We start from the raw sequence: 26,000 nt of genomic DNA on the forward strand, positions 1-26,000 counted from the left end.
TCGATACCAGGGAGGAAGAACCGTGTAACATTAGGATTATATTATGGACCCCCTGTCCAAAGCGCACTAGAGGGTTCTGAGATGGAAAAATGAAATTAGAGAGGCCAACAAAGAAGCAAAAATATCATTGGTAATGGGGCGATTTTAACTATCCCCATATAAACTGGGAAAATGCATGTTCAGGTCATAGTAAGGAGAAAACATTCCTGGATATGCTAAATGACTGTGGTTTAGGAGCAGATGGTTGTAAGAACCAACCAGGGGAGAGGAGTGATGATCCTAAGATCTAATTTTATGTGGGACCCAGGACCTGAGATGCGGGGAAGTCCAGTGTTGTTTAAGCCAATAGGAACCAGTGACAACAATTCTGTCAGATTCAGTATCTCTGCATGTCTTGAACAAAGTGACAACTACTAATGTAGTTAAGGGATTTGCCTTCAGAAAGGGAAATTTCTCAAAGATGAGGGGGATAGTGCACAGGAAGCTGAAAGGGAAAATCAAGAGCGTCAAAACTGTCTAAAAGATGCTTGGAGGTTATTTAAAACACTACAGTTATAAGCGTTCCAGCTGGAATGTGTTCCATAGGTTAGGAAAGGCAGCGCCCAGTCCAAAAAAGAAAGCCACCATGTGGTTTAACAAAGGGAGGTTGGAGAGAAAAATTATTAGGAAAAAAAAAGATGTCGTTTAGAAAACGGAAGTGCAACTTAACTGATGAAGAATACCAGAGAGAACACAAATGGTGGCAAAAGAGAAGCAAGTTAGCTGTAAAGGGAGTGCAGGGATTATGAGGAACGCATGGCTGCGAACATCAAGACCAAGCAACAAACAGTTCTTCAAGTACATCTCAAAAGCAGGGAAGCCTGCTAAGGAAGCTGATAGGGCCTGTTAGATGGCCGAAGGAACAAAGGAGTGTGCTAAAGAGATGACAGGGAGATTGCAGAGAAGCTGAATGAATTTTTTTTGCATCTGTCTTCACCCAAGAGGAGGTGAGGAAAATTCCTGCACCTGAAACCATGCACTTCTTAGGAGGCGAATCCGAGGAACTAGCAAAGAGATGAGTGGTAGATAAGAGGAAGAAGTTCTGGCAGCCATTGATGAAACTAAATGCTACCAAAATCTGGCCCAGATTGCATTCATCCAAGAGTTCTTAAAGAGCTCAAGCATGAAATTGCTGATGTTCTCACTTTAATATGCAACTTATCCCTGAAATCTGCCTCCATCCCTGAAAGACTGGAAGATAGCCAATGTCACACCAATCTTTAAGAAAGGGTCAAGGGGGGACCCAGGAAATTACAGGCCAGTCAGTTTGACATCTGTTCCTGGTAAATTAGTAGAATCTATCATTAAAGATAAAATTATTAAACATGTAGAAAAGCAAGACCTGCTGAGGGAGAGTCAGCATGGCTTTTGAAGAGGCAAATCCTGTCTTACAAACTTACTAGAGTTCTTTGAGGGTGTAAACAGGCATGTGGATAAGGGGGAATCAATGGACATTGTCTAGTTGGATTTCCAAAAGGCTTTTGACAAAGTTCCTCACCAGAGACTGTTAAGAAAACTCAGCAATGAAGGAATAAGAGGGGAGGTCCTCCTATGGATTAAAAACTGGTTGAGGAACAGGAAACAAAGGGTGGGTATAAATGGATCCGTTCTGGGACCAGTGCTCTTTAACCTATTCATAAATGACTTGGAAGTACGGGTGGGTAGTGTGGTGGCCAAGTTTGCAGATGATACCAAATTATGTAGGGGGTGAGAACCACAAAGGATTGCCAAGAGCTCCAAGCGGACCTTGATAAATTAGGTGAGTGGGCTAAGAAATGGCAAATCCAGTTCAATGTAGCAAAATGCAAAGTGATGCACATAGGGGCAAAAAATCCAAACTTCACATACACGCTACAAGGGTCAGTACTATCAGTCACAGACCAGGAAAGGGATTTGGGCATCTTAGTTGATAGTTCCATGGGAATGTCAACTCAATGCATGACAGCTGTGAAAAAGGCAAACTCTATGCTGGGGATAATTAGGAAAGGAGTTGATAATAAAACTGCAAGGATTGTCATACCCTTATATAAAGCCGTGGTGCGACCGCACTTGGAGTACTGTGTTCAGTTCTGGTCACCACATCTCAAAAAGAATATCGAAGAGATAGAAAAAGTGCAGAGAAAGGCAACGAGGATGATTGAAGGATTGGCGCACCTTCCTTATGAGGAGAGGTGGCAGCGTTTGGGACTCTTTAATTTGGAGAGGAGACATCTGAGGGGGGATATGATTGAAATCTATAAAATTATGCATGGGGTAGAAAATGTTGACAAAGATAAAATTTTCTCTCTTTCTCACAATACTAGAACCAGGGGGCATTCATTGAAAATGCTGTGGGGGGAGAATTAGGACTAATAAAAGGAAACACTTCTTCACGCAACGTGTGATTGGTGTTTGGAATATGCTGCCACAGGAGGTGGTGATGGCCACTAACCTGGATAGCTTTAAAAAGGGCTTGGACAGATTTATGGATGAGAAGTTGATCTATGGCTACTAATCTTGATCTTCCTTGATCTCAGATTGCAAATGCCTTAGCAGACCAGGTGCTCAGGAGCAGCAGCAGCAGAAGGCCATTGCTTTCACATGCTGCATGTGAGCTCCCAAAGGCACCTGGTGGGCCACTGCGAGTAGCAGAGTGCTGGACTAGATGGACTCTGGTCTGATCCAGCAGGCTTGTTCTTATGTTCTTATGATGGTAGCTTGTACTCAGCTCTCTGGTATTCTTGCCACCCCTGTTGTTGATGTAGAGCCCGTGTCAAGTCAAGGAAAGTATGCACATCCACCAGGGCCCGTGGGAATAGACAAGAATGAGTTCAGCTCATGAGTTCAGTACCACTAGAGTTCAGTACCACTAGACTCTGGTTTATTTTTGCTGCAGCATCCTAACAGTGCAGTCCTGGGTAGGATTACACTCTTCTAAATCCACTGGTATCAGGGAGTTTAGAAAAGTGTAACTCTGCTTAGGACATCACTGTATTGACTTTCTGCAATTATTATATTTACAGCAGTTACTATGGCAGTAGCTTGGAAAGCCTCTCCACATGACTCCAGGTCATAGACACCCCACATCTAGCAAACAAACAACTAGCAATAGCTGCCTTCAGAATAGGTATCTGCCAGAGTTACAATTTTCACTGGTGCCCCTTGGTTGTCCCCAGGAGGGCGAGGAGAAAATTTCTACTGAGTAGTCCCAGCATATTGCAAAGAGGAGAGGTAACAGCAGATTTAAAAGTACTCTCTGATAGCAAATAAAAGTGAATAAAGAAATAGAAATAATGCCAGCCAATTTTACAGAATTAATCTGTGCCAACAAAACATCCATACAAATCGAGAGAGAGCCATTGGCACCTTCCACATTATGCAGCCCTTGGAAAGTTATGGTGTTTTCTGCTCTGACTGCCAAGGCATAAAGCTGTCAGGGCCTAGAGCAGGATTAGGTGATTGCCTAGTTTGCCTACATAGTCTGGCTGGTGCAAAATGCACAATTAAAAAGACCATTTCTCATTAAAATGTGCAAGGTTTCCCTAATTTCCTTGTATCACACTTACAAGGTTTGAATACAAATTCTAACAATTTTGCACTTGTAAAAGTATTCCCCCACTTTTTTTTAAGTGCTGAAAGGACTTGCTTCAAAGGTGAGTTCAAATGGCAAATGAAAGCATATGCTGATCTTATATACTTCTCCGAACTTTGTATCACTTCAACTAAATTTATAAAGCACATGGGAACAATTCATGGAGGGGAAGGGGGAGAAAGGGGTGTCATTTGTACATTGTGCCCTAAACCCATTCCCACACACAGTTTGTGCACAAACTGTGTTGTGCATTTCCTACATCTGTCAGTTGAGTGCAATATTTGCCTGGCCTAGAATGTACATTCGGCTACAATGTAAAATATTCCTTGCAATACTCTGGCTCACATTAACTGCACATTTGTGCACATATAAATAGCACTAGAGTGGCTAACAGTTGCTTTTTGTGAAAAAGCCCTGCAGCTGTTCCCGAGGCCTCTTTCTGAGCTTCATTATTTTGATGAGGGATCTAGACCTGGTTGAATTCAGCATTTTAGTTGCTACACGAAAAGATCTGATTTACTGTGTGCTTAGCCAAATCTCCCTGTGCTATGCTCTAGGCCCTAATCTTGAAGAATGGGCCTTGGGATGAAAATACAAGCTAAGAAGCCATTGCTCTTGGTCTGAAGCAGTAATGGGAGAAGAGGATGATTTCTCTTATGGATTAAAAATTGGTTAAATGACAGGAAGCAGAAAGTAGGAATAAAATACTGTTCTCGTAGTGGAGGGAAATAAGCATTGGGGTCCCACAAGGATTGATATTAGGACTGGTACTATTTAATTTGTTCATAAATAATCTGGAACTGGTGGTGAGCACAGAGTACTAGCCAAGTTTTCAAATGACAACAAATTATTCAGGACACTGAAAACTAAGGCTAAATGTGAAGTTCTCCAAAAAGGTCTCTACAAATTGGGTGAGTGGGTGACAGTATGGCAAATGAAGCTCAGCGTTAGTGAGTGTAAGGCAATGTGCATTGGAATGGTATGCTAAAGAACCTGAACTTGCTGAGACTGATAGGGAAAGAGATCCTGGGGTCATAATAGACAGCTCAATGTAAGTGTCTATCCTAAGGTGGCCAGATGGTCACCTTTGTGAACCGGGATGGGGCTGACGACGCCTGTCTTTGTCGCACGATACATTACAGCCGAGGCCGCTTGCTTGGCCCCACAAGGCCGTGGAGGTTCCCTCGCGGATTCAGCGTGCACCGCGGGGAGGCTGCTGCACTGCCTTGCGCCCCAGAAGGCAGTGCTGCAGCCTCCCAAAATCGGGACACTGGAAATAACCCGCGGGACAAATTGTTTGAAGGCAGGACTGTCCCGCCAAAAGCGGGACATCTGGTCAGCCTAGTCTATCCAGGCTGCTGCAGCAGTGAAAAACAAAACCCTATGTTGGGGATTATTAGGAAAAGGATCGAAAAATAAAACAACCATTTTTATAATGCCCCTGTATAGATCAATGACACAGCCTCATTTGGAATACTGTGTCACCGTATCGCAAAAAGAACTTCACAGAGCTGAAGTACAGAAGAGGGCAGCCAAGATAATTTAGGGGGTTAGAGTACCTCTCCTATAAAGAAAAGTCTGGGAATTTTTAGTTTAGAAAAGAGGCAATTACAGGGGATTGGGCTGGAGAGAATTGACAAAGATAACTTTTTCCACCCTCCCTGAAAATACTAGATCTTGAGTATATCCAATGAGGTTGATGAGCAGTAGACTCAGGATAAACAAAAGGAAATACTTCTTTACACAATAAGTGAATATGTGCAATTCGCTGCCAGAGGATTTGGTGATGGCCACATGGTGTCTAAAAGAAGCTTCCCTTTTCAGAGGTAGTAAACATCAAAGAACCAGTGCCAGGAGGAGGCAATATCAGGGGAAGGCCGTGGTCTCTGTGTATTGCTGCTGAATCTGTAGAAGAACTGTCTGGCCACTGTGTGAGACAGGATACCGGTCCAGCAGGGCTCTTCTTATGTTCTTGGTGTGCACACACTCTGAAAAAGTTGCAATTGGCTATGGTTTCTCTGCGCATGCATAGTCTGGGTATACTAACAAAATGTCCAAGTGTGTGCCATTGGCACAATGTGATGTGCTTAAAGTTTTTCTATGTAGATGGGCTTTGCAAATAAGAAATGGACGGTGTCAGAAACAGAACTAAGTTCCTCAGTTAGGCCTGCAGCTGTGACATTGGTGGACAGTAGTCTAATGAGTCCAATGTCACTAGCATTGTTTCTGAAGCTGTGCAAAAGCCAAAACAGCATTTGTGCCATAATTCAATAGCGCATTGGTCTATGGCCAATGTTAAATCATGCCAACAATGCAGACACAATTCAGAGCTGCCAAAACATTTCCAAAGGAGCTGATTTTGCTTCATTGACACAGAAGTTAATCATTCATCTGAGGTACAAGCCTTGTTTCTCATGTCACCACAACCTAGCTTGAATGGAGCTCCCATTTCTTTAAGAGAAATGGACAGATAGGCCTAAAGGAGAAAGTGTCTGAACACAACACAGTAACCATCAGCTCCTGGTGGAATATACGGAACGGCTTTATACTAAGACTTATTGGTTTATACAGTCAGTATTGTCTGCTCTGACTGGCAGCATCTCTCCACGGTTTCAAGCAGAGCCATTTCTCATTACTGAATAAGTGAATCTCTTAATTAGAGATGCTGTGGGTTGAATTTGGGACCATCTGTATGCAAAACAACTGCTCTACAACTATGCCACAGCCCCTACTAACCTTAACACAGGGGTTCCTAATCTTACTTTTGAGTTTGTGGGTATATTTGGCATTCTGACACAGTATAAACAGCACAGAAACAAAATGGCTACCACAAAATGGTTGCTGTAGCAGGTGGAGCTAGCCACAAAATAATTGACAAAGATAACTTTTTCCACCCTCCCCGAAAATAATTGTCACAGCTTAACTTCCATAACGCAATGCAGATCCTTCTGCTATGAAGGCAGCTGCTGTCAAAGCGACATTTTAAAACAGCCAATAAAATCTCCAGTAGCTAATCAGAAGCCTTGCTGGGTAAAAGGCCCCGCTCATTTCCTCAAACTCTTGGTGAGTTCCAGAAAAGTTGCTGGTGGGTACCATGGCACCCATGGGCACCATGTGGGGACTCCTGCCTGAGCATATAATCAGGCAGTTATAACCCATTCTGAACCATTATTTCTTTGGATGGCAGCCTTTATAGTTGCTAACAGACCACCTGCTAATCTAAAGCAGTCGCCAGCAGCAATGGACTCTAACCATGACATTAACTCAGGGAACTGATCTTGCAGCAAACCCAAATGCCTGCTTCGTCTCACATCTACCAGGCACTGCTATGTCAGGACCTAATAACGTCAGTTATGCCAACTGGGTTTCATTCATTTGCTCATCCCCCAACATAATACACACAGACATCTGTCAGCAATGCTCTCCCATTATCTACATAGGACAAACAGGACAGTCACTACACAGAAGAATAAATGAAAATCTCAGATCCAGGTCAGTTATCGCTGGGGATTTTTCAAAGGCAAACTTAAAAGTTGTTGCATAAAAATCTTATACACTTACTTACCTCTTATATTTAGAAATGATGAACAGTAGGTAGTCACAAATCTTTGTCTTAATTCTAGTACCATGAAATTAGAGATGGAGCATTGATGAGGACATTAACTTTTCATTTATGATGTATGAAAAGTTACTCAACCTGATAAATTAAAAGCAAATGGTCAATATTGTTGTTCCATGTTATTGAATGTCCTGACATTAAGAATCACATCAAAGGTTAATTGGGGGGGGGGGGGGGGGTTACTGTCACCAGTTACATGGAAACGAACTTTCTTATTTTAAATTCAGATGATATATGTATACTTGGTGTTATCTTTTGTATGATTTAGTTAGAAGTGCTTTAAAACTCTTGTTTATTGGTTTATATGAATATTATTTGTGAAAAGCTGCTTTAACTATTCAGTTTTGGAGGGTTTTTTGTGTAGTGGTGTAGTAGTTAAGAGCAGGTGCACTATAATCTGGAGGACTGGGTTTGATTCCCCGCTCTGCCAGTTGAGCTGTAGAGGCTTACCTGGTGAACTAGATTAGCTTGGGCACTCCAACCCATGCCAGCTGGATGACCTTGGACTAGTCACAGTTCTTCAGAGCTCTCTCAGCCCCACCCACCTCACAGGGTGTTTGTTGTTGTGGGGGGTGCGGGGTGGAAGGGAAAGGAAATTGAAAGCCCTTTTGAGTCTCCTTACAGGAAAGGGGGGATAAAAATCCAAACTCCTCCTCCTCCTCTTCTTTATATACCCAATAAAATATTTCTTTTTAATGGCAACATTCAGAAGACAGTGGGAGACCATTTCAGTCTACTTGTAGGACAATCAATGGTTGACTCAAAAATAGTCATTCTTCAACAAACAAACTGGTTGCAGAATGAAATTGCTCAATTTAAAATGTATCAATTGAATTGAATGCAATAATTATAGATGAATCATTTCTCACCCATTACAGAAATTAAATCAGCTTAACAGAACTAGGGCGAGGGTGTTATGACCAATAGTGAATAGTTTTATCTGAGTTTTTCCTATAAATTTTAATAAACGACATTTCTTGGAAGCATATTAACCCTATTGCTCACATTGCTTTCCCTTGAAAGGTCATATATATTTGCTGATTGAGAATTCACTCGATGCATCTGATGTGTGTTTCAAGAAATCTTGTAGTCTTTAAGATGTCACAACACACTTGCCCCTTTCTGCTGCAACTAGCCAGCACAGTTACCCCACTGGAGTTTCTTGAAGAGGCTCTTGAGAAGGCTCTTGATACATCTTGAAGACTTTTTCCTGTGTATGCCTCATGGCATCCTTTTGGCAGCCCCAATATAAAAGGCTCATGACTTTGCTACCAAGAATCACAGTACCTAACTTCTGGAATGGTATACCTTTGATTAGATTCCAGATATTTCATATTCCTGGCTTTCTTTCTATTGTGCTGACTTTGATGTTTTATTTATTCTTGTATTTTAATGATTTAAAATGTGGTAATGTGCTAGGGTACACAATTTTAAGAGAACATCTGGCTCCTCTGCATCTGAGTGCACTGAGAACCAATTTTTTCTGTGTAATGTTTGCTTTATTTACAAAAAATACATATAAAGGAAGCAAATGCACTCCTACAAGCGGACAGCATAACTGCTAATCCTACATCAGATGCCTAAAGCATCCCAAGACTTCAGCCATCCAGAGCTCCCAATTCCACCTCCCCCCCCCAAAAAAAAAATTCTTCCCGAATTCCCTTAACCACTAGCTGGAAGGGATCATTTTCCAGAAAACTAATGGCTATTTCATTCCGTGCTTGAAGATAAATTTCTGCCTATCAAAAGTAGTCACTGATTAATCATCACACAATCATTCTGCATTACTGCAAGCATCAGGTGAACAAAGGATAGTTCTCCAATGCAGATGTACACATGAAGCTGTCTTTACCGAATCAGACCACTACTCTACCGTGTCTGTACTGTTCATTCTGACGGACAGAGGCTGTTACTTCGGGCGAATTCCCACTTGAAAATTGCAAGCGGATCCAAACCTGTTCCTTGCGAATCCGTGTCCTCCTCATCGCAGTTTCTCCCTCCCCACCACAGTGAACAGGCAGGAGACATTCCTGGGTGCAGGCATCGTTGCAATCCCCACAGCCATGTGATCGCGCTTCATTGCCCTAACCTGGTTGGTCGGTGTTCAGTTGGGCGGGACCTGTTAGCCACTTCAGAAACACTACCCATTTTTACCCATTAAAAAACCTGTGCGAACGATAAAGTGCAACCTCTATGAATACTTGTTATTTACTGTATAACAACTATTTTCTGAAAGTTTTACCGTTAAATCAGTGAACGGGCGACCGTTTAAATGGTCAACTTTCCACCGTTGTTTCCCACAGTCCCCTTAGTGACCAAACGATGCGTGTGCACAGCAACAGCGCCGGGAGCACTGATTGGCTGCCCGAAATGCACGTCACACTCTGGGGTGGGGAACGACTCCAGGTTCCAAACCTTGTCCCTCCCCTTGGAACAGCCGTAAACTGTGATAACGGGGCCTGAACCACTTGCATCCAGGTTCTGCCAGAATGCGGATTAACAGGGCGAACGAGCGTCAGAAACGGTTGCTGCCACAGAAGTCATGGGGAGGACGTCGATGAAACCGTGTTAGTAAGTGGCCCGAAACCGTGCTAAGGAGGCAGTGGTCCTGCACATCACCTACCATCTCGGCTTTTTCGCTGGAGATTCCAGTGATTGAACCCGAGACCTCCAACATGCAAAGCAAGTGCTGTATGCCTGAGCCATGGCCCCTCCACGAGAATATATATCTTCAAGGGAAATGGAATTTGACAGGATTGGCTGTTACCTGCTGAAGGTCTATCAAGCATCCTTTTTAGTTGCTAACTCAATTGTGTAATTCAGTGAGTCTCAATAAAGATACTTTCTTTTCCTCTTGTCACTTATATTGCTTTTTATTGTTTGCTCTCAAGTCGCTTCTGCTTTGCAGTGATCTCTGGTGGGGTTTCCAAGGCAAGTGATGTTCAGTGGGGGTCTGCCATTGCCTGCCTCTGCATCACACCCCTGGTGTTCATTGGAGTCTCCCATCCAAATGCTTGCCACGATTAACCCTGCTTGGTTTCTGAGATCTGATGAGATCAGGTTACCCTGGGCTATTGCTTATTACCAGGGAAAAAAATTACAACAAAGTTATGCATACTCCTTAATGTCCTCGGCCTTCAAATTAAGCAGTGTGACTTAGTGGGGGTGGGAAAAATATAACATGACCAGACTCTGTTCAAGATCCAAATTTGCAAAGTCTTTCTGAATTACCAATAATTCCTTGTCTTCAGTTTATTTAGTGCTGCACTACCACGGCTCCATTGGATTTAACTCCAGTAGTGCAATGTCTTTCCCACCCACATCACAAAGAAAGCAGATGTGCTGGAAAGGTACCCCACTATTTTTGTGGGCTACAGTAGTGGGCACTGGGAAAGCTCAGGAGTCAGATAAATTATTTTAAAGGAGGGGGAAAGGTCAAGAAATAGCAAAGTATTGCTAGGGAGGAAGAAGTCCTTTTTCCTCTTTCAAAATCCATGTAAGTACATACAAAGGGTATGCAAAATGAAGCAGCATTTATGTTGTTGATGACTTCACATTTACTTGCAGAATTACACACTGCAAACAATAATTTTGATATACTAGATGGGGCCAAATATTCATGTTCTGAGGAATATTGCATCATAACTCATATCCTGGGAAACATGCAATTTCTATGCAACTATCTTGATATTTCCATCTCCCACAGCAGCCAAGTAACAATTGTATATTTTTGCATAATCACACACATAGAAAGGCTCTTGCAATGCCTTGATTACATTCTAAAATCTAAGTTTTACTGCAGCCCTCAGCAAACATTACTTTGACTATGGCGTATGACTTGACATTTGAGGTCAAGAAGAGATGCAGATTGTGAAAGTGCCTCTGCTCTAAATGCCCCAAAACAAGTCACAACATCACCTTTCCCCAGAACAACTATACAAGATACAAGTAAGGCCATCCACTGATGTAATACTATCAACATGGGTTGTGTTCATAGAAGAATATGAGCAAAAAAGAGGTAATTTCTTTGATTTCCCTTTGAGCTGCATTTCACTCTTTGTATGAGGGTCCCCCAAGCAGTGGCGTAGTGCCAAGGGGGTGGGGTGTGTGTGATGCACTGGGCGCATGCTGGTGCAGGGGCGTTCCAGGGCAGGGGCGTGGCAGGGACGCAGAGCACATGCATGCCCCAGGTGCAGTTCCCCCTTGCTCTGGCCCTGCCCCCAAGCCTTTAGAAGCAACTTTTCAGGAGGGCATAGAAAAAGATTCTGTTCTGTTTCACCCTTCTTTGGAATCAAACGATTCTTCAGTTGACATCAACACCTATAAATTGGAAGCAGTTTGTGTGTGTCTGTGGCAAATCTTGAAGGAGGATATCTATTTCAATGACTATATATATGTAAGAATTGAAGAAGACTTCTGCTGGATCAGACCAACAGTCCACCTAGTCCACACAGCAGCCAACCAGTTAATCTAAAGAGCCAGGCAAATGGGGTATAAAGGCCAAGGTATTCTCCTGATATTGCTTCCCGGCACTGATATTTCGTGTCTTTGTACACGAAGGTTCCTTTAATTCACTGTGACTAGCAGCCAGATAAAACTCTCCTCCGTGAATCTGTCTAAACCTATTTTAAAGCCATTTATATTTGCAGCCATCATCACATACCCTGGCAGTGAATTGCCCAATTTAATTACACATTGAATAAAGAAAAAATCCTTTTAGTCTATCCTGAACCTATTGCCAATCCATTGCATTGGGTGCCGCTGAACTCTAGTATTATGGGAGAGGGAGAAAAAACTTTCCCCACCCATACACTGTTTAATAAACCTCAGTAATGTCTCCGCTCAGTTTCAGCCAGTTCAAACTCCATGAGTGTATATTCAAAGTTCGGATTTTTTGTGTTCCATGTCAACAAGGTGAATGCAAGGCGAATGCAACAAGTCTTTGGAGCAATTTCCAAAGCAGGGCTTTCAATACTGCCTTTATTAAAACAATTATATGCCTTTTGTAACTGGCTAGTTCTTTTCCTTGCATATTTATAACACAGTGGAAAGCCAAATTTCTGTTCTGTCACATGCAATAAGCATTTTACACATTAGCACAAGCACTGCTGTATTCAGGATGAAGCAAGATGGGTTACAGGAAGTTATAGGGGTGGCCAACAGAAACCCTCTCTAGAAATCCAACCTGTTTGGCCCTAGAGAAGTATTTTGTCCATTATACTGTTCCTACGAGGAATTATTATTTCTGTAGGAATAATAATGAAATATCTGGGAGATTCCACTGTATGTTTTCTGCCCACTTACACAACCTTAAGGATCACTTGGGTAACTCAGATGAAAGACCCACATAGTGTTGTCTTGCTGATGTTTCCCACTAGCTAGTAAGCCTGGATTCTCCCTAGAAGCAAAAATGATTAAACTGATACTATCACACTTTGGTCACAATATGAGAAAACGTACTGGAAAATACAGTAACACTAGGAAAACTATTGGGGGAAGAAGAAAAACCCAACATGAAATCGATTGACCCAATAAAGGAAGTCATGGCCTTCAGTTTACAAGACATGAGCAAAGCTATTAAGGATAGGACATTTTGGAGGTCATTAATTCAGAGCTGCCATAAGTCAGAAGCAATTTGATGTCCCATAACTCACACAGTAATACATACAGCTCAATTGGCCACTCTCATGCATTATTATGTGGGCTGTGGGAACACTCAAGGGGGGGCCACCTAGTTCAGTGGCCATTGGTAATGTTAAGGGGCAGGACTATAAAGTCAGTGTCTATTTTATATGGTGCCGTTTGCAATAAACCCACAAGAAGCAGAGCGCGAATTGCAACAGCTGTGGAATGAAAGGCACAGTATACAAATCAGAGCCCCTCCCCTAAGGAAGGCTGCATGGTCTGGACAGGTGGAAATCCAGCGCTGAGTCATTTTAAGCTATGTCAGAGTTGTTCAAAGATCAGTGCTTGGTGATAATCTTAACATGGAAGCTTTTCTCTAAATTCTAATTGCTGAATAGTTGGCATAGGCAAAAGAAAGCTAGATGTAGCAGTTTTTGAAGTCTGTCACATATTCACGGGTCATTGAAGAGTGCTCCCTCCACATCGTTTCTATCAGGGGAACAAGAGGGCTGATGTGACTTTCTGCTCAAAAAGATGCTATCCCCTGGGACAGCTGTCAACCAGTTAAAGCACATGACACGCACTTGATCAATTCCATGAGATATTTATGGAGACTGTATTCCTTCCATGCAAATGCAGATGAACCAGGAGATGGGGAAACCGAAGAGCACAGAAGCTATTAGCATTATACCTAAACATGCAGTGTTCTTTAAGCCTGAATTGTATACTGAATTGGGACCCTGGGCGTAAGGGACTATTTGCTTCTGAAAGTTATGTTTGTGGAAAGGAGATCTGAGCTTCAGGGGGGAGGGGGAGGGCAAAAGTAATCCAGTAGCCATTTCTGGGCAGCTTGGCTGCATTGCTACAAATAGAAAGAAGGGGCAGGCAGGTCATCTATGTGGGGTGAGAGAGAACTGGGAAATTACAGAACTGAAACAAAGGACTTGGCATAGGTCTTAAAACTACACATGGGGAGTCTATGGCTCAAAGCTCAGTCCAGCCATTCGTGTATTGTGTGATTTTATGCAAGTTCATCACTCTCAGCTTCACCTGTAACATAGGTGAGGTGTTGCTATAGAGCAGTGGTTCTCAACCTTCCTAATGCCGCAACCCTTTAATACAGTTCCTCATGTTGTGGTGACCCCCCAACCCTAACATTTATCCATTTTACAGATGGAGAACACTGATGCAGAGAGTCTTAGGCGACCCCTGTGAAAGGGTTGTTCGACCCCCAAAGGGGTCCCGACCCCCAGGTTGAGAACCACTGCCATAGAGGGTGTCCTATCAGCCCTGCCAAACCTATGCAGTTGGCATCAAATTTGCTGAGTTTGGAGGTGCCAAAACGAAGACATAATTTTCCCTAGGCATTTGCCAACTTTTCTCTTTGCTCAATTTTATTACTCTATGCTGTTGTGCCTTTTTTTTTTTTACATTCTGCAGTAGCTTATTGTGCATTTATCGCCAGGAGCAATTATAATGTACTTGTAATGATCTGACACTGCAGTTTTTCACTGTTCATTTTATTAGGGTTTTTTTTTCTTTTGGATGTAGTTCTTCTTCTTCAACAGTTTTCTCCACTGTGAAGAATTCTTGCAAATTTTAGTTAAAACTGTGAGCCAGAAATGTATTAAAGAATAGTGCTGTTAACTTGACCAGTAGGCTTGTGGTAAGGATTGGTGACTTCATGTACGCAATGTACTTAGGAAAGTACTATACTATATGCAAGGTACTTAGGAAAGTACTATACAAAGATTGGCTTGGGTTCCACTTACATTTTCCATGGATGGATTTCCCCAACTTGCCACTTTCATTGGAGCCTAAAATGTCCCCCATGCTGATCCATGCATATCTTGGGAGTTGTCTGAAGTTTGTGACAAAGAGGCAGAAATTGACATTCGTGTCCATGCAGAAAGTTTAGGCAGAGTCATGCATCAAAAAAGCAGCCAGCTTTAGGAGGCTATTTCTAGACAAAGGCACAAAATGCATTTGAAGAATTCATACCCGTCCATAAATAAAACAGGTCGATACAGACTAAGCTGGCATGCTGGAGCACAGCACTCTGCGTGCCCTTAAGAAAGCAAAATGAAGAGGGGAAATGAGGGGCACTAAGTGAGACAGCTGGTCTCAGCTCACACAGGAAAGGAGACGAGCTTCACAGAGTCTCCAGATGATTCCAAGCCTGATTTGCTCACAGCAACAAGGGAGCCAACTGTCACTTGGGCTCTCCGAGGAAAAGGTTGAATTCTGCCTTCTGGCATTGCACATATTGAGAAATTGGCAGCGCTGCTTGGGTGGAAAGAAGCTTATTTTTCTCCATCAGTTTTTGCCAAAAAGCTCCATTACTAGACTTAGCAATGGAACAGCTTGATTCATTTCCCTTTATCTATACAGCCACTCAATACAGTGAAGGATGCAGCTTGATCGAAGCCCCCAGGGCAGTACAGTAAAAGGCAGCAAGCATTACTGTTAATGGGTGTCTAATGGATGGAAAGCCAAAACCCAGCGGGATTGATGACAGATGCTGAGTCCTGAATACAACAGCGCACCTAACTTGGGAGAAATCAGCATGCAATGTTGTGAGCTGACTTTAGTACGTAACGCAAGGAACACATGGATTTTTGGGGGCTCCTACCATTTTTGAATGCAAGAGTATCAGCATTATGACTCTCAAAGAGAAGGGAGAGCTTTAACTAAAATATCATTTTAAGCACTGTCTGTTTACAGGCAGAAAGTGGGCACCCAAACAGATCACTCTTACCAAACAGTTGCATTTCTATAGTGTTGTTTAAAGTAAAAACACACTATTTCCTCCATCATGTGGCCCAATACACCTCAACTGACTGAACTAACATCTTTCTGTAGAATATAGATGCAAGTAAAAAATAACAGAGGTTGTTCATTCTCATCAACAAGACAACTCAAGAGTGCCCAGGGAATATCACAATGTGGCTGCAGATATGGATTTTTGGTTTCCTGAAACATGAGGAAATTATTCACTTGGCATTTGCCTATTGATGAGAATCTGGAATCCATTGGTACTCCAGCGTCTCAGTGAGTTTCTTGCCTTTGGGTCACAAGAGGATGAAGGCAAACACAGGTCATACATAGTTCGCCATTTGCACTTTGAAGGAGTATCGTTTTAAGCCTCGCAGTCACCCACTGAAGCATCTTAGACTCCTAGGACACTAGCCCTGAGAAGTCTCAGCTGAGATTTGAGCCTGGCTTTCCTACATCCAAGCCTAAGTTTCTAGCCTCTCCAATGCACCAACGCATTTGCTGAATAAAGACAGAGAAAGTGCCATCACATGGAAGTTTCTTAGACTGGGAAGAGGCCGTGGTTCCCCTAAGGAACTATTACTATTTACTCATACCAGTTACTGTAACTAAGAGACTCTATATCCAGTCAGCCACCAGATGGCAGTGCCACAAAGCTCAGAGTGTGCATGGCACACCAAAAGGCCAGAGCTACCTTTGATCAGTACAAGAACCCCCACCCCAACCAGTAGCAGAATTTGTTGTTGCTCGACAGCTATAATTCGCTTGAAAAATGCTAATTCGTCAGTGACTTCTATTAGGTAACTGAAAGCACTGGCAACCTGCTCATCTTGTACATACAAATAGGTTAACCTCTTTCAAAAGCAGAAGTTGGCTCTCTAAACCTTTTCAGGACTTTAGTACAATTCTAGAAGAATACGGTGAGAACTGCGGATCCCCGGGCTGGAGTGGCAGAAGTGTAGTGCACCAATGATGGGAAAATCCAGCAAGGCTCCTTCAGAAATCATTCTAAAACAGTCTTGCTCATAGGCTGGGAGAATCAATAATGGTCAGTTTGTGTGTGTTCAGTGCTGTCAAACTGCTTCTGACTCATGGCAACTCTATGAATTAATGTCCTGCAAAATGTCCTATCGTTAACTGCCTTGGAGACTGAGGGCCCTGGCTTCCTTATAGTCAATCCATTTCATGTTGGTCTTCTCTTTTCCTGCTGATCACTTTTTATGCTGCTGTCTGAAGGCTCAGAAAGAAGCAGTTGAGCAGGGGGGTAGTTTCCAAAAGGTAGGGGCCAAGCACTGCCTCTCCAAACAACTTCTACAATACCATGTTTGACCTCACCCCTATTCTCACATACCCTCCAGGACCCCCCCCCCCTTTCCACTTGCCCAATTCCTTGAGGTACATCAAATGCTTCAGTCCTTCAAAGATTTGGCTAGCAAGAATTATGCCCCAATTAATTCTGACTGTAAAAAAAGGATATTTTATCTAGATTTCCTGTGTATAGTAAACTTACTGAAATCAAGTCTGTTTTCTCTGACCGTCACATTTGTTTCTTAAATGGGTCAGGTTTGTCCTCCCAAGACAAAATACAAAACAGGGAGGGGGCAGCAGTGGGAATTTCTCTTTGAAACTTATTCAGTTGTTCGGAAAACAAACATCCAGAAGTCCACGAGTGGTGTTTCTCTCTTTTTATTTAAAAACAGTGCTTCATTACCATTTGCAAAGGGTGAGGAAGGGCCCCTCCCTTGCTTAGAGTTTATAAAAGCCAGCAACATGAACAATAATTTATACACATGGATAGTAATACAAAAAAAGGAATAAAAGCTAAAGATCTAACTACTCCGACCTTCACAATTCCAGCTACTTGATAATAATAAGAGTAACCCAATGAATACTGTATGGTTTGAAAGCTACTGTACAATATGATACTTAACCAGGGAGAGTGGGGAGGGAGACGGATGTTAAGAAGAGGCCACAAAGCCCTAGGATGCAAGCGCTGCTTCTCCAAAGTCAACGGGGACCTGGGACTCTGGGCAAGTAGCCCGAGCATACTGGGAAATGATCCAGAGGAAGGGAGAACAGCTAACTACAATGCGTCCTATGGCCCCAAGGGAACCTGGCAAGGGAAAGGTGCGGGAGACACTGCGTGAAGAGGCATGTCAGTCATTACCACCATCAGAGTCTGGGGCATTCTAGGCCTTGAACTGAAGCGTTAGCTAAGCCTTGAAGGTCAGTGAAGCATCATCTTGATGTTGCCTTGCAGTCCTGGCTGGCAACAGCCATCGGACCAGCATTTTGCCCCCGTTATTCCCCCCCCCAAAAAAAGGATTTCATAATAATAATAATTAAAAAACCCAAAACAAATCTGGATGGTTACTTTTTCACTTACTATAAACAAACTGCCAGAACTGCAATGTGTACTTAATACTGGGAAGAGAATTCCTAAATGACTTAGGTTCCTTTGACAGTTATTTCTCAAAGCAGCAACAAATGCACTTCAACAAATGTTTCACCCCTAAAAGAGAGAGAGCGCTCAACAAGAGGTTTCCAATTTGCTTTTTAAGCCAACCGTTAAATAAGCGGTGTCATGATGCAAGACTGCCAGCCAAATGAATACTCCAGTGGACGGCTTGAGGGGGGGAAAAGTTGGCAGGACAGATTTTTATTTTTATTTTTTGCTAATGAGGAAGTTTTTTTACCCTCATCATCTGGAAGTCCTTGGGCTTAATTTAACTAGAAGTCATCCCAAGTAATCCCTACTTGGCGGTAACAGAAGTGTCAACTGGACAACCTTGCCACAGATATTCCCTGGTATATTCCTGTACCCCACCCTTAGTTATGGCAGCCCACTCTAAAAATGGACATCTTTCTGTATTTCACTTCACAGGGAAAGAGCAGAGGCAACATTGCACCACCTTGTCAAATTAGCCAGAATAAGTACCCGGGAAAAGAACAATTTCACTTGGACTATCAGAAGACAGCTTGCCTCACTGAGGGGAGGTTTTGTTTCATTACAGAATAAAAGCAACTTCAAAAAAAGAGAGAGAGGAGGACAGGGAGTGGGATAAGAAAGGATGGGTTGTTCGGACAGTTACATCACAAAAATAGTGTTTTATGCAACAAAAAAATCAAGTCACGCTGTGTTGTACTACGTTTGACATTCCCAAGAGCATGACAAAATTAAGAACACACACACACATAGAACTTCACACTGGCTCTTTGCTTTGTTCACAAGGATTTTCATTTTCCTATTTTAAAACCAGTGCAAACAGGCAAACACACTCTTTAAATCTCCCCTACCCCAGCATTAAGGATCGTTCAAATGTTGGCATGCAGGAGATGCGTTCTGTTTCCCAGGATGGCCGCAAATTTCCCTTCAGGAGTGGGACGCAGCAAACTGTACATTTCCCAAATTCGGTTTCCACAGCTGAGTTCTGGATTGCTCCCCGCACCCACCCACCAATTTACTAAACATCTATAAAGAGGAGGAGATGTAGGAGTATGTAGAAAGTCCCAACTATATCCACCTATTAAGGTGTTGTGGCTGTTCTAGAAATCAAATAGTGAACTGTGTAACATCTCACTAGAAAGCTGCTATGCAACAAAATACGCATTGGTAGTTGTAGGCTTTTAAAGAGGCTGGGAAGCAACAATATCTCATTAGTAATAGTGTTCTTCCTTCCACCATGGACCTCACTGTGTTTCACAAAAGAAGGGTCATATTGTTCTTCCATCTACAGATGGGGAAGTAAAAGATAACAGAACCACCTTGGGCACAGTCAACTGGTACTGCAATGATGCACCTTAGATGGTCGCTCAAGTTATATGTTTCTCAAGCTGTTTCTAATAGGATGCATCACATACTCGGCTTGGTCTTTTATGCCCAGTTCTGAGGGTCAACCCTCTTCGCTAATATAGGAATCACAGAGCACAGAAAATCCAAATGGAACCCAAATCAAGAGTACACAAATTTCCAGATGTAAGAGAGTCAGTTGACCCAAGGTGTATGCAGGAGCTCTGCCAACAGAGTCAATTCCTCTCAGCTCAGGCAACTGGTTATTTGCTGCGTCTCATTCCCCCCTTTTCCAACCCTCATCTGCCTTTTGATAGAAACAGGCTGATCGGCGAACATGACACGAAGCGATTTCAAGAAGTCAGAAGAAAATCCCACCTTCCTCCCTGTTTCCTCAATTTTTGTAAAAGACCGGTGCCCCGCTTCCCTCTCCCCAATCCATTTTAAACCTAACTAAAATATTTATATACAAAAAAACAGAAATTGTCATAACAGCAACAAACCAAACTTTGGCTTGGGGGGAGGGGGAAAAAAACCAAGACAATAAAAACAAACAAAAAGTGACCAAGAGGCTGGCAGTTTGGTGTCACCTCATTTCAGAGAATCAATATTGTTAAGAGTTTCTAGCTTCGTTGAAATCTCCCCCCCCCCCCCCCGTGCCTCCCCAGCCCTTCTTGCTTCAGGCATCCCCGTCTCTGGCAAGCACTGCAAGGGAGCTGGAGCAAAGGCGCAAGTGACCCTCCTTGATAAGCCCTGCTTGCTGGAGAACTTCAGGGCCTCTCTGTTCCTATGCTGACATCACCGGCGGGTATATGGCGACAGGAGGTGAATAGGCTTCAGCTACAAGTCCACCCCCTGCCTGCCCTTCCAAGGGTGAGAGGCCACCCAGTACCAATTTAGGCAGGCCAAGGAGTCAAAAGGAATTGTGCTTCTCTAATATTCAGGGTTTTAAAGATAGTGTTGCAGAGAACCTGCAACCGGTGCCAAGAAAATTATGATGGCCCAAGAGGGCAGAGCGGTATTTCTTCTTCCCCTCTGATTTCCAAACTTCAGGCCATATGTTTCAGGGCAATGGCTTGGCTTGTCCTCACGCTTCCAGAGCAACTTGCAAAAATGTCCGCCGTGTAAAAATAAAGGCTGTTCTTTCGTAAGATTATGGAAAGGGTCTTCCTGATAAGTCTCTTCATTTGCATTCTGCAGTATGTCTCCAAACCAAGCGTGGATGCGTATTTCTCTTTGGAACAGACACCACGACCCATTGGAACGTGAAAGTGACCACACAAATGCCAAGGCAGGAGCTTCCTGTGTTTTCAAACATCATTTGAAATCTGCTTCTGCCTGCCCTGATGATGAAATTATACGACTACTTCCGGAATAGTGTTACAACACACACACAAAATTCCCCCAAGCCCTGTTTCTGAGGCCATGATCCATGATGCGTTTCTCTCTCTTCATGCAATTGTTGGATGGCAAACTTGCAGCAAGGTAAGCATTTTGGGAAGGGGAAGAAGGGGATCTCGGACACTGGGAAGCCCAGGGTGGCAGTTGGGCGAGCTTTTCCGGCCACCTTTCCTCTAAACTTTAGGCTGTTGTGCACTTTGCCATCACGCTCCTTGTTAGCGAAGACAGACCATGGCTTTAAGTTCTCCACATCTGCCGCTCCTCCAGGAAAAGAAAAAGAGGGAAGAAGATGGAAAGAGAGGAAGACCATAGCAAGTGAAAGAAACTAAGAACTACAGTCTTGGTAGTGGACATCAATCACTAAAGTTAGGTGCACGTATAGAAACAACAGGATCACAAATTTATTTCAAGTCTTGTTCCCTCAAACTGTTCATAGACAGTCTTTGGGCAGCTTTGGGAAGCCTCATCTCAGAATCTGTAGAATCTTCCGGAACTGCTCCAAGCCCACATATGCCAGATGGTAATAAAATGGGGGGAGGGGTTTGCAATTCCAACCAGCGTGCAGGTTCCAGCTGCAGCCAATCAGCACTGCCATCCGCAGGTAGAGAGGCTCTTCCTCATTCATCATGGGCCTCAGGTTCTAGACCCCGGTAAAATAAATGCCTCAGGCACCAGACCCTGGTAAAACAAACGCCTGCATGTTCCTGATTTAGTTCCATGATATTGGTTCCTAATGGTGCTCCTTAGCACTATTTGTCTCTTTTGTGATTGGTTGGATAAGCTACGCATATACAGACATGGAAATGCATTATGTTTACCACAGTTAAAAAACAACCAAAAACCCCAAAATGCACAATCTTTGGAACAAAAGAATTAAAGGCAGAAATTTAAAGGAAAAATACATATTCAAAGAACATAGTGAGGTATAAAAAAGTATTTCTCTTGTTTTTTTTCTTTTGTTTTCCTCCTCTTCTTGCTATAGAGTTCCTCTACTAGTAAATATTGCAATAGCCAGGCCTCATGAACTGGGGGGCTGTCCCACTTGCAGGGGGGGTCACGTCACTTCAGTAGGGGGCGAATCGGCTGTAGCCGCCTCGATATAAACTTGCCTGTTGGAGTTAATGGAGAGAAGAGAGCAGAAGTTAAAAGACTCTGCAAAAGTATGCCAAATCTCACGTTTTCAAGAAAGCTTTAATTCCCAGAACAACCCAAGGATTAAAGAAGCCATAAAACCTTGTACTCCCAGGCCAGCATTTTCTGAAGCGCCAACCACCCTTCAAGTCAGCCCTACATTTGCTTTCTAGACTAAGGAGTCCTTCACATTCTGGGGACAATGGGATGGATCCAGCCATTTTCTCACCCAATTTCTCTCCTTTCTAAAGTCCAGTCCCACATGACCTTTGTGCATGCAGTTCAATACACCCTGCACAGCCTTTTCTAGTAACCAAAGTGGGGGCCCTTCCTTTTCATCAGCAGAAACGATGGTTTGATCCCACCCACCACTTGATACATTTTGACCCTAGCCCAGACCTTTAATCTTGTTCTTACCTAAAAGCTGATGTTTATTTTTATTTGTTTACATTATTTATTTCCTTACTTTACAGCCTGTCTTTCTCACTGAGACTCAAGGCAGGCTACACAGTGCAAAATGACGCTGTGAGACTGCATGAGACATTCACTGAACAATGCAATAGGGGTAGGTCTACAAAAATTTGTTTTGTGTTCTACCAGCTGCTTCATTCCCTCGAACAGGGGTGGTCAAACTGCGGCTCGCGAGCCACATGCAGCTCTCCGGCACATATTGTGCAGTTTGTGGCTGGACAGGCTGGAGGTGGAGTGGATCTCCCTCTTTTCTGCTGTGCACATGCTTGCCTCTAGCGGTGCTGCCGTGCTTTGCTAGGGTGCAGGGAGGCCGGAAGGGGAAGCTTGAGCATAGAAGTTGGAGGTAGAGGTGCCCAAGGTCCCTAGCAAAGTGTGGCCACAGGCAAGCACATGCACAGCAGGAGACATTTAGGCAGCATTTTTGTAGCCAATTTTTGGAGGCGGTGCGGGAGAGTTGAGTGCAGGCACTGGCCAATTTTTGGAGGCAGTGCGGGAGAGTTGAGTGCAGGCACTGGCTGAGCAGTTGCCTTCATGGACCTCTGCTGGCTCAGCTTGGGTGACGGTGGGCAAGAACTGAATCCAGGCAGCAGCTGAAATAAACTCTCATTTTCTTTCTACCTTTTAACTTTGTGAATACATAAGTCCAGCTTTTAATTTTATGCGTACATTTCTGACACCTCTGTTTGGAGGCCCTTAACTTTTCTGCAAATAGACTTAAAAGGGGAAATAAAAAATGTACTGCTTTAATTTTGGTCCTTCAACAAAGTAGTGCAGAAAAGTTGGTGTTTTCAACTGTATACTTTAATAGTTCAGTATAGCTGTGTTACAAGGAGCTCTGAGAGAGCCCATTAACTGCCTTATTAAAAAATTTAATGTCTTCAGAGATTCATTGTGCGCATTTCAGGGGAAAAACAAATCAGGAACGCTTGAGAGCAGAAAGGGAGGGAGTTGGGCACCATGGCTCATTTCCCAAGTAAATCTTTAGAGAACAGAGTGCTGCAGCAGCCATCCAGCTCAGGCAGACTCTGTGATTACCAGCACCAAGACTGGCTAGTGCTGCTAAAATGATTACCCTTTTACAATCCACTCATAACAAAACTGGGGTTCTACATGGCATGTAACACAGTGCTGTATTCCCCACTAAAATCCAGCAGCGTGCCATCCACAACCACAAGCTCTGGAGGAAGCGCCATTCATTCACTGTCATGAGACTGACCTGGTTCCTTCTGGCCAATGGCAATATGACAACAGATCCCTTAATTACTAACTTGACCTTGCAGTCCCATTGTTTCATATGGAGCATTACAAGCGGAGGAGTCGGGGCAAGTTAACTCACTTCAGCTAAGTTAACTCACTTAAACGTCATCGGATACTGACAGAAGCTAGAAAAATTACTGCTGGCTATATGTGGTCATAATACATAGACATTGTGCCATGGCTGTAACTTTTTAATTCCCCATCCACTCCCTTGCACACACTCCTGTGTGTAAAAAGTGCTGGCAAGTCACAGCTGGCTTAAGACAAATCCAGCAGGGGTTTCAAGGCAACATATTATACCCTGTTCCACATAAAGAGCTAAGTAAAATTGTTATTTCATCTGCCATTTCCTCCTGCCCACCCCCATGTTCTCCACACCCCCTAGAGATGAGTGCGGGGGGGAGTGGGGGGGGAGCACGTTGTGGGGGCAGAAGGAAATGGTGGGTGAAGTTAGAATTTTACTTAGGTCTTTATGTGGAACAGGTTATAACAGAGGTGGTTTGCCATTGCCTTCCCCTGCATAACAACCCTGGTATTTCTTGGTGGTCTCCCGTGCAAATACTAACCAGGGCTAACTCCACTTAGCAGCTGAGTTCTGAGGAGATTAGACTAGCCTGGGCAATACAGGTCAGGGCACCCACCACCACTCGAATGAAATTAAAAAGAAAGGAGAGTTGATCACAGTGGCTAGTTTGAAACTCCCTCCCCTTCCTCCCTTCTGCTTATTTCCAAGCAAGCAATGTATTCTTTTGCTTTGAATTCAGCAGATTCTAGAGAGTGCTTCTTTCCCCACTCCATTCCACTTTAATGCTACACACTCCAAGATTTTCTCAGTCTACCAAGGGTTAATTTGCAGTCTTCAGTTCCACAAGTGTGCTACTGTGTAACAGTAAAACAGATGGTGTTTCTTTTATTTTAAAGAATATTTTAAATGGCAGTAAATAAACCTGCCCAACGTTAGGTGTGCAAACATAACTTTGCCGTTCCACATTAGGTGGCTAGCACTGTATTTCTGTTCAACATAAAAAGCCAAAAAAAAAAAGATGTTTGAAAAGAAGAAATCAAAAACCCTGATCTTAAACAGGCTACCAACAGCTCTCAATATTTTTAAATAATCATTGCAATTGTACATAGCTTGTATAGACCCTCAATGAGCTTCTTTTAAGTCAAAACTTAATTTAAGAGGGGTTGCCTTCACCCGTATGGCCATCCATTGGGCTGCCAGAATTACCATTGATGTTGTTGTTCCCGTGGCACCTGTGTGACTCCCTGGAGCTTTGCTGGGGCTCACCTGCACCCAGGAGAGTGCCCCACCCCACACTGTGCAGTCCCCCTTTGGTGATGTAATTGGGCCGGCCCCTCTCATGCACCACCTGTGCCTGACCCTGCCTCTGGGCTGGCTTTGCCATCTTGCACCTCCCCAGTTCCTCCATCGTCCTGCTCACTCTTGGCCAACCTACCGATCACGGCTGCAGCCCTTCCACACTGACACGCCAACACCACCACCTCTTTTCCACAGTGTTGGCTTTTTTTCTGTGCTTTCTTGGGGCTGGCTGCAGTGCACCGCACCACTTAGGATGCAGCTCAGCTATGCTGCTCCTGGCACAGCTACCTCCCCCCCCCCCGGATTGCACTGCCTGGGTGGTACTTGCAACACACTGGATCTCTCTGTTTGTTATCCTTTAAACCTACACCCATATTTAAAAAACAAACCCGCTTAGCAGCCCCGTGTTTTGTGGATGCAAAATCAACAGTCAGCAGGAGCACAATCATTGTTTAAAGAAGTATTTCCAGAGTAACAGAATGCCCTCTACCCTAGGCCTGTATCCCCTGCCTCTTTCCGCTGGCAGGATAACATTTTCTGGATCTGCCAGGGTTTTGAGAATATCCCTTGCCCAGAATCAGAGCATCTGTTCCTTGATGCTGTTTGATTTGCTTTTTTTCTTTTCAGTTTTGATTATTCGTAGCAGGTATCGACTGATTTCTTATGTTGCAAACTGCTGTGCAAACAGTTGATGAAAGGCAATATACTAGAACGGTAAATATACGACGCCTCAGAATGGCTTAATTATCTATTACGCTTTCACAAGATCCACTTCTGGTTCTGCTCAGTGTTTATTTTTTCATTTCCCTTCTCTCCCTTTTAAAAAGTGATTTAGTATGTTTGTAAAACGTGGCAGGACTGTATTACATTGGTGCGAGCGTGCTCTGAGCACTCATTCTGAGCAGTATTATTCTCTTCACTTTTAAAAAATTATCCTCATTTTACAACTCTCAGATGGTATAAAGGGTAAGACTAAACTCCACCTCATTCTACTTCC

General features: G+C 43.4%; 1 protein-coding gene across 1 annotated transcript in view; it reads right to left on the reverse strand.

The window, feature by feature from the left end:
- Nucleotides 1-17,299: 17,299 nt before the first annotated feature.
- The window catches only part of LOC125435337 (RNA binding protein fox-1 homolog 2), a 94,607-nt gene continuing 85,906 nt past the window's right edge, over nt 17,300-26,000 (reverse strand). Inside the window, exon 12 of the mRNA XM_048501527.1 lies at nt 17,300-21,929. Coding sequence (XP_048357484.1) covers nt 21,885-21,929 — 45 coding nt within the window. The 3' untranslated portion in view covers nt 17,300-21,884. The remainder of the gene's footprint in view (nt 21,930-26,000) is intronic.

This window comes from Sphaerodactylus townsendi, linkage group LG06, assembly GCF_021028975.2.
Source record: "Sphaerodactylus townsendi isolate TG3544 linkage group LG06, MPM_Stown_v2.3, whole genome shotgun sequence".
NCBI classification, from domain to species: domain Eukaryota; kingdom Metazoa; phylum Chordata; class Lepidosauria; order Squamata; family Sphaerodactylidae; genus Sphaerodactylus; species Sphaerodactylus townsendi.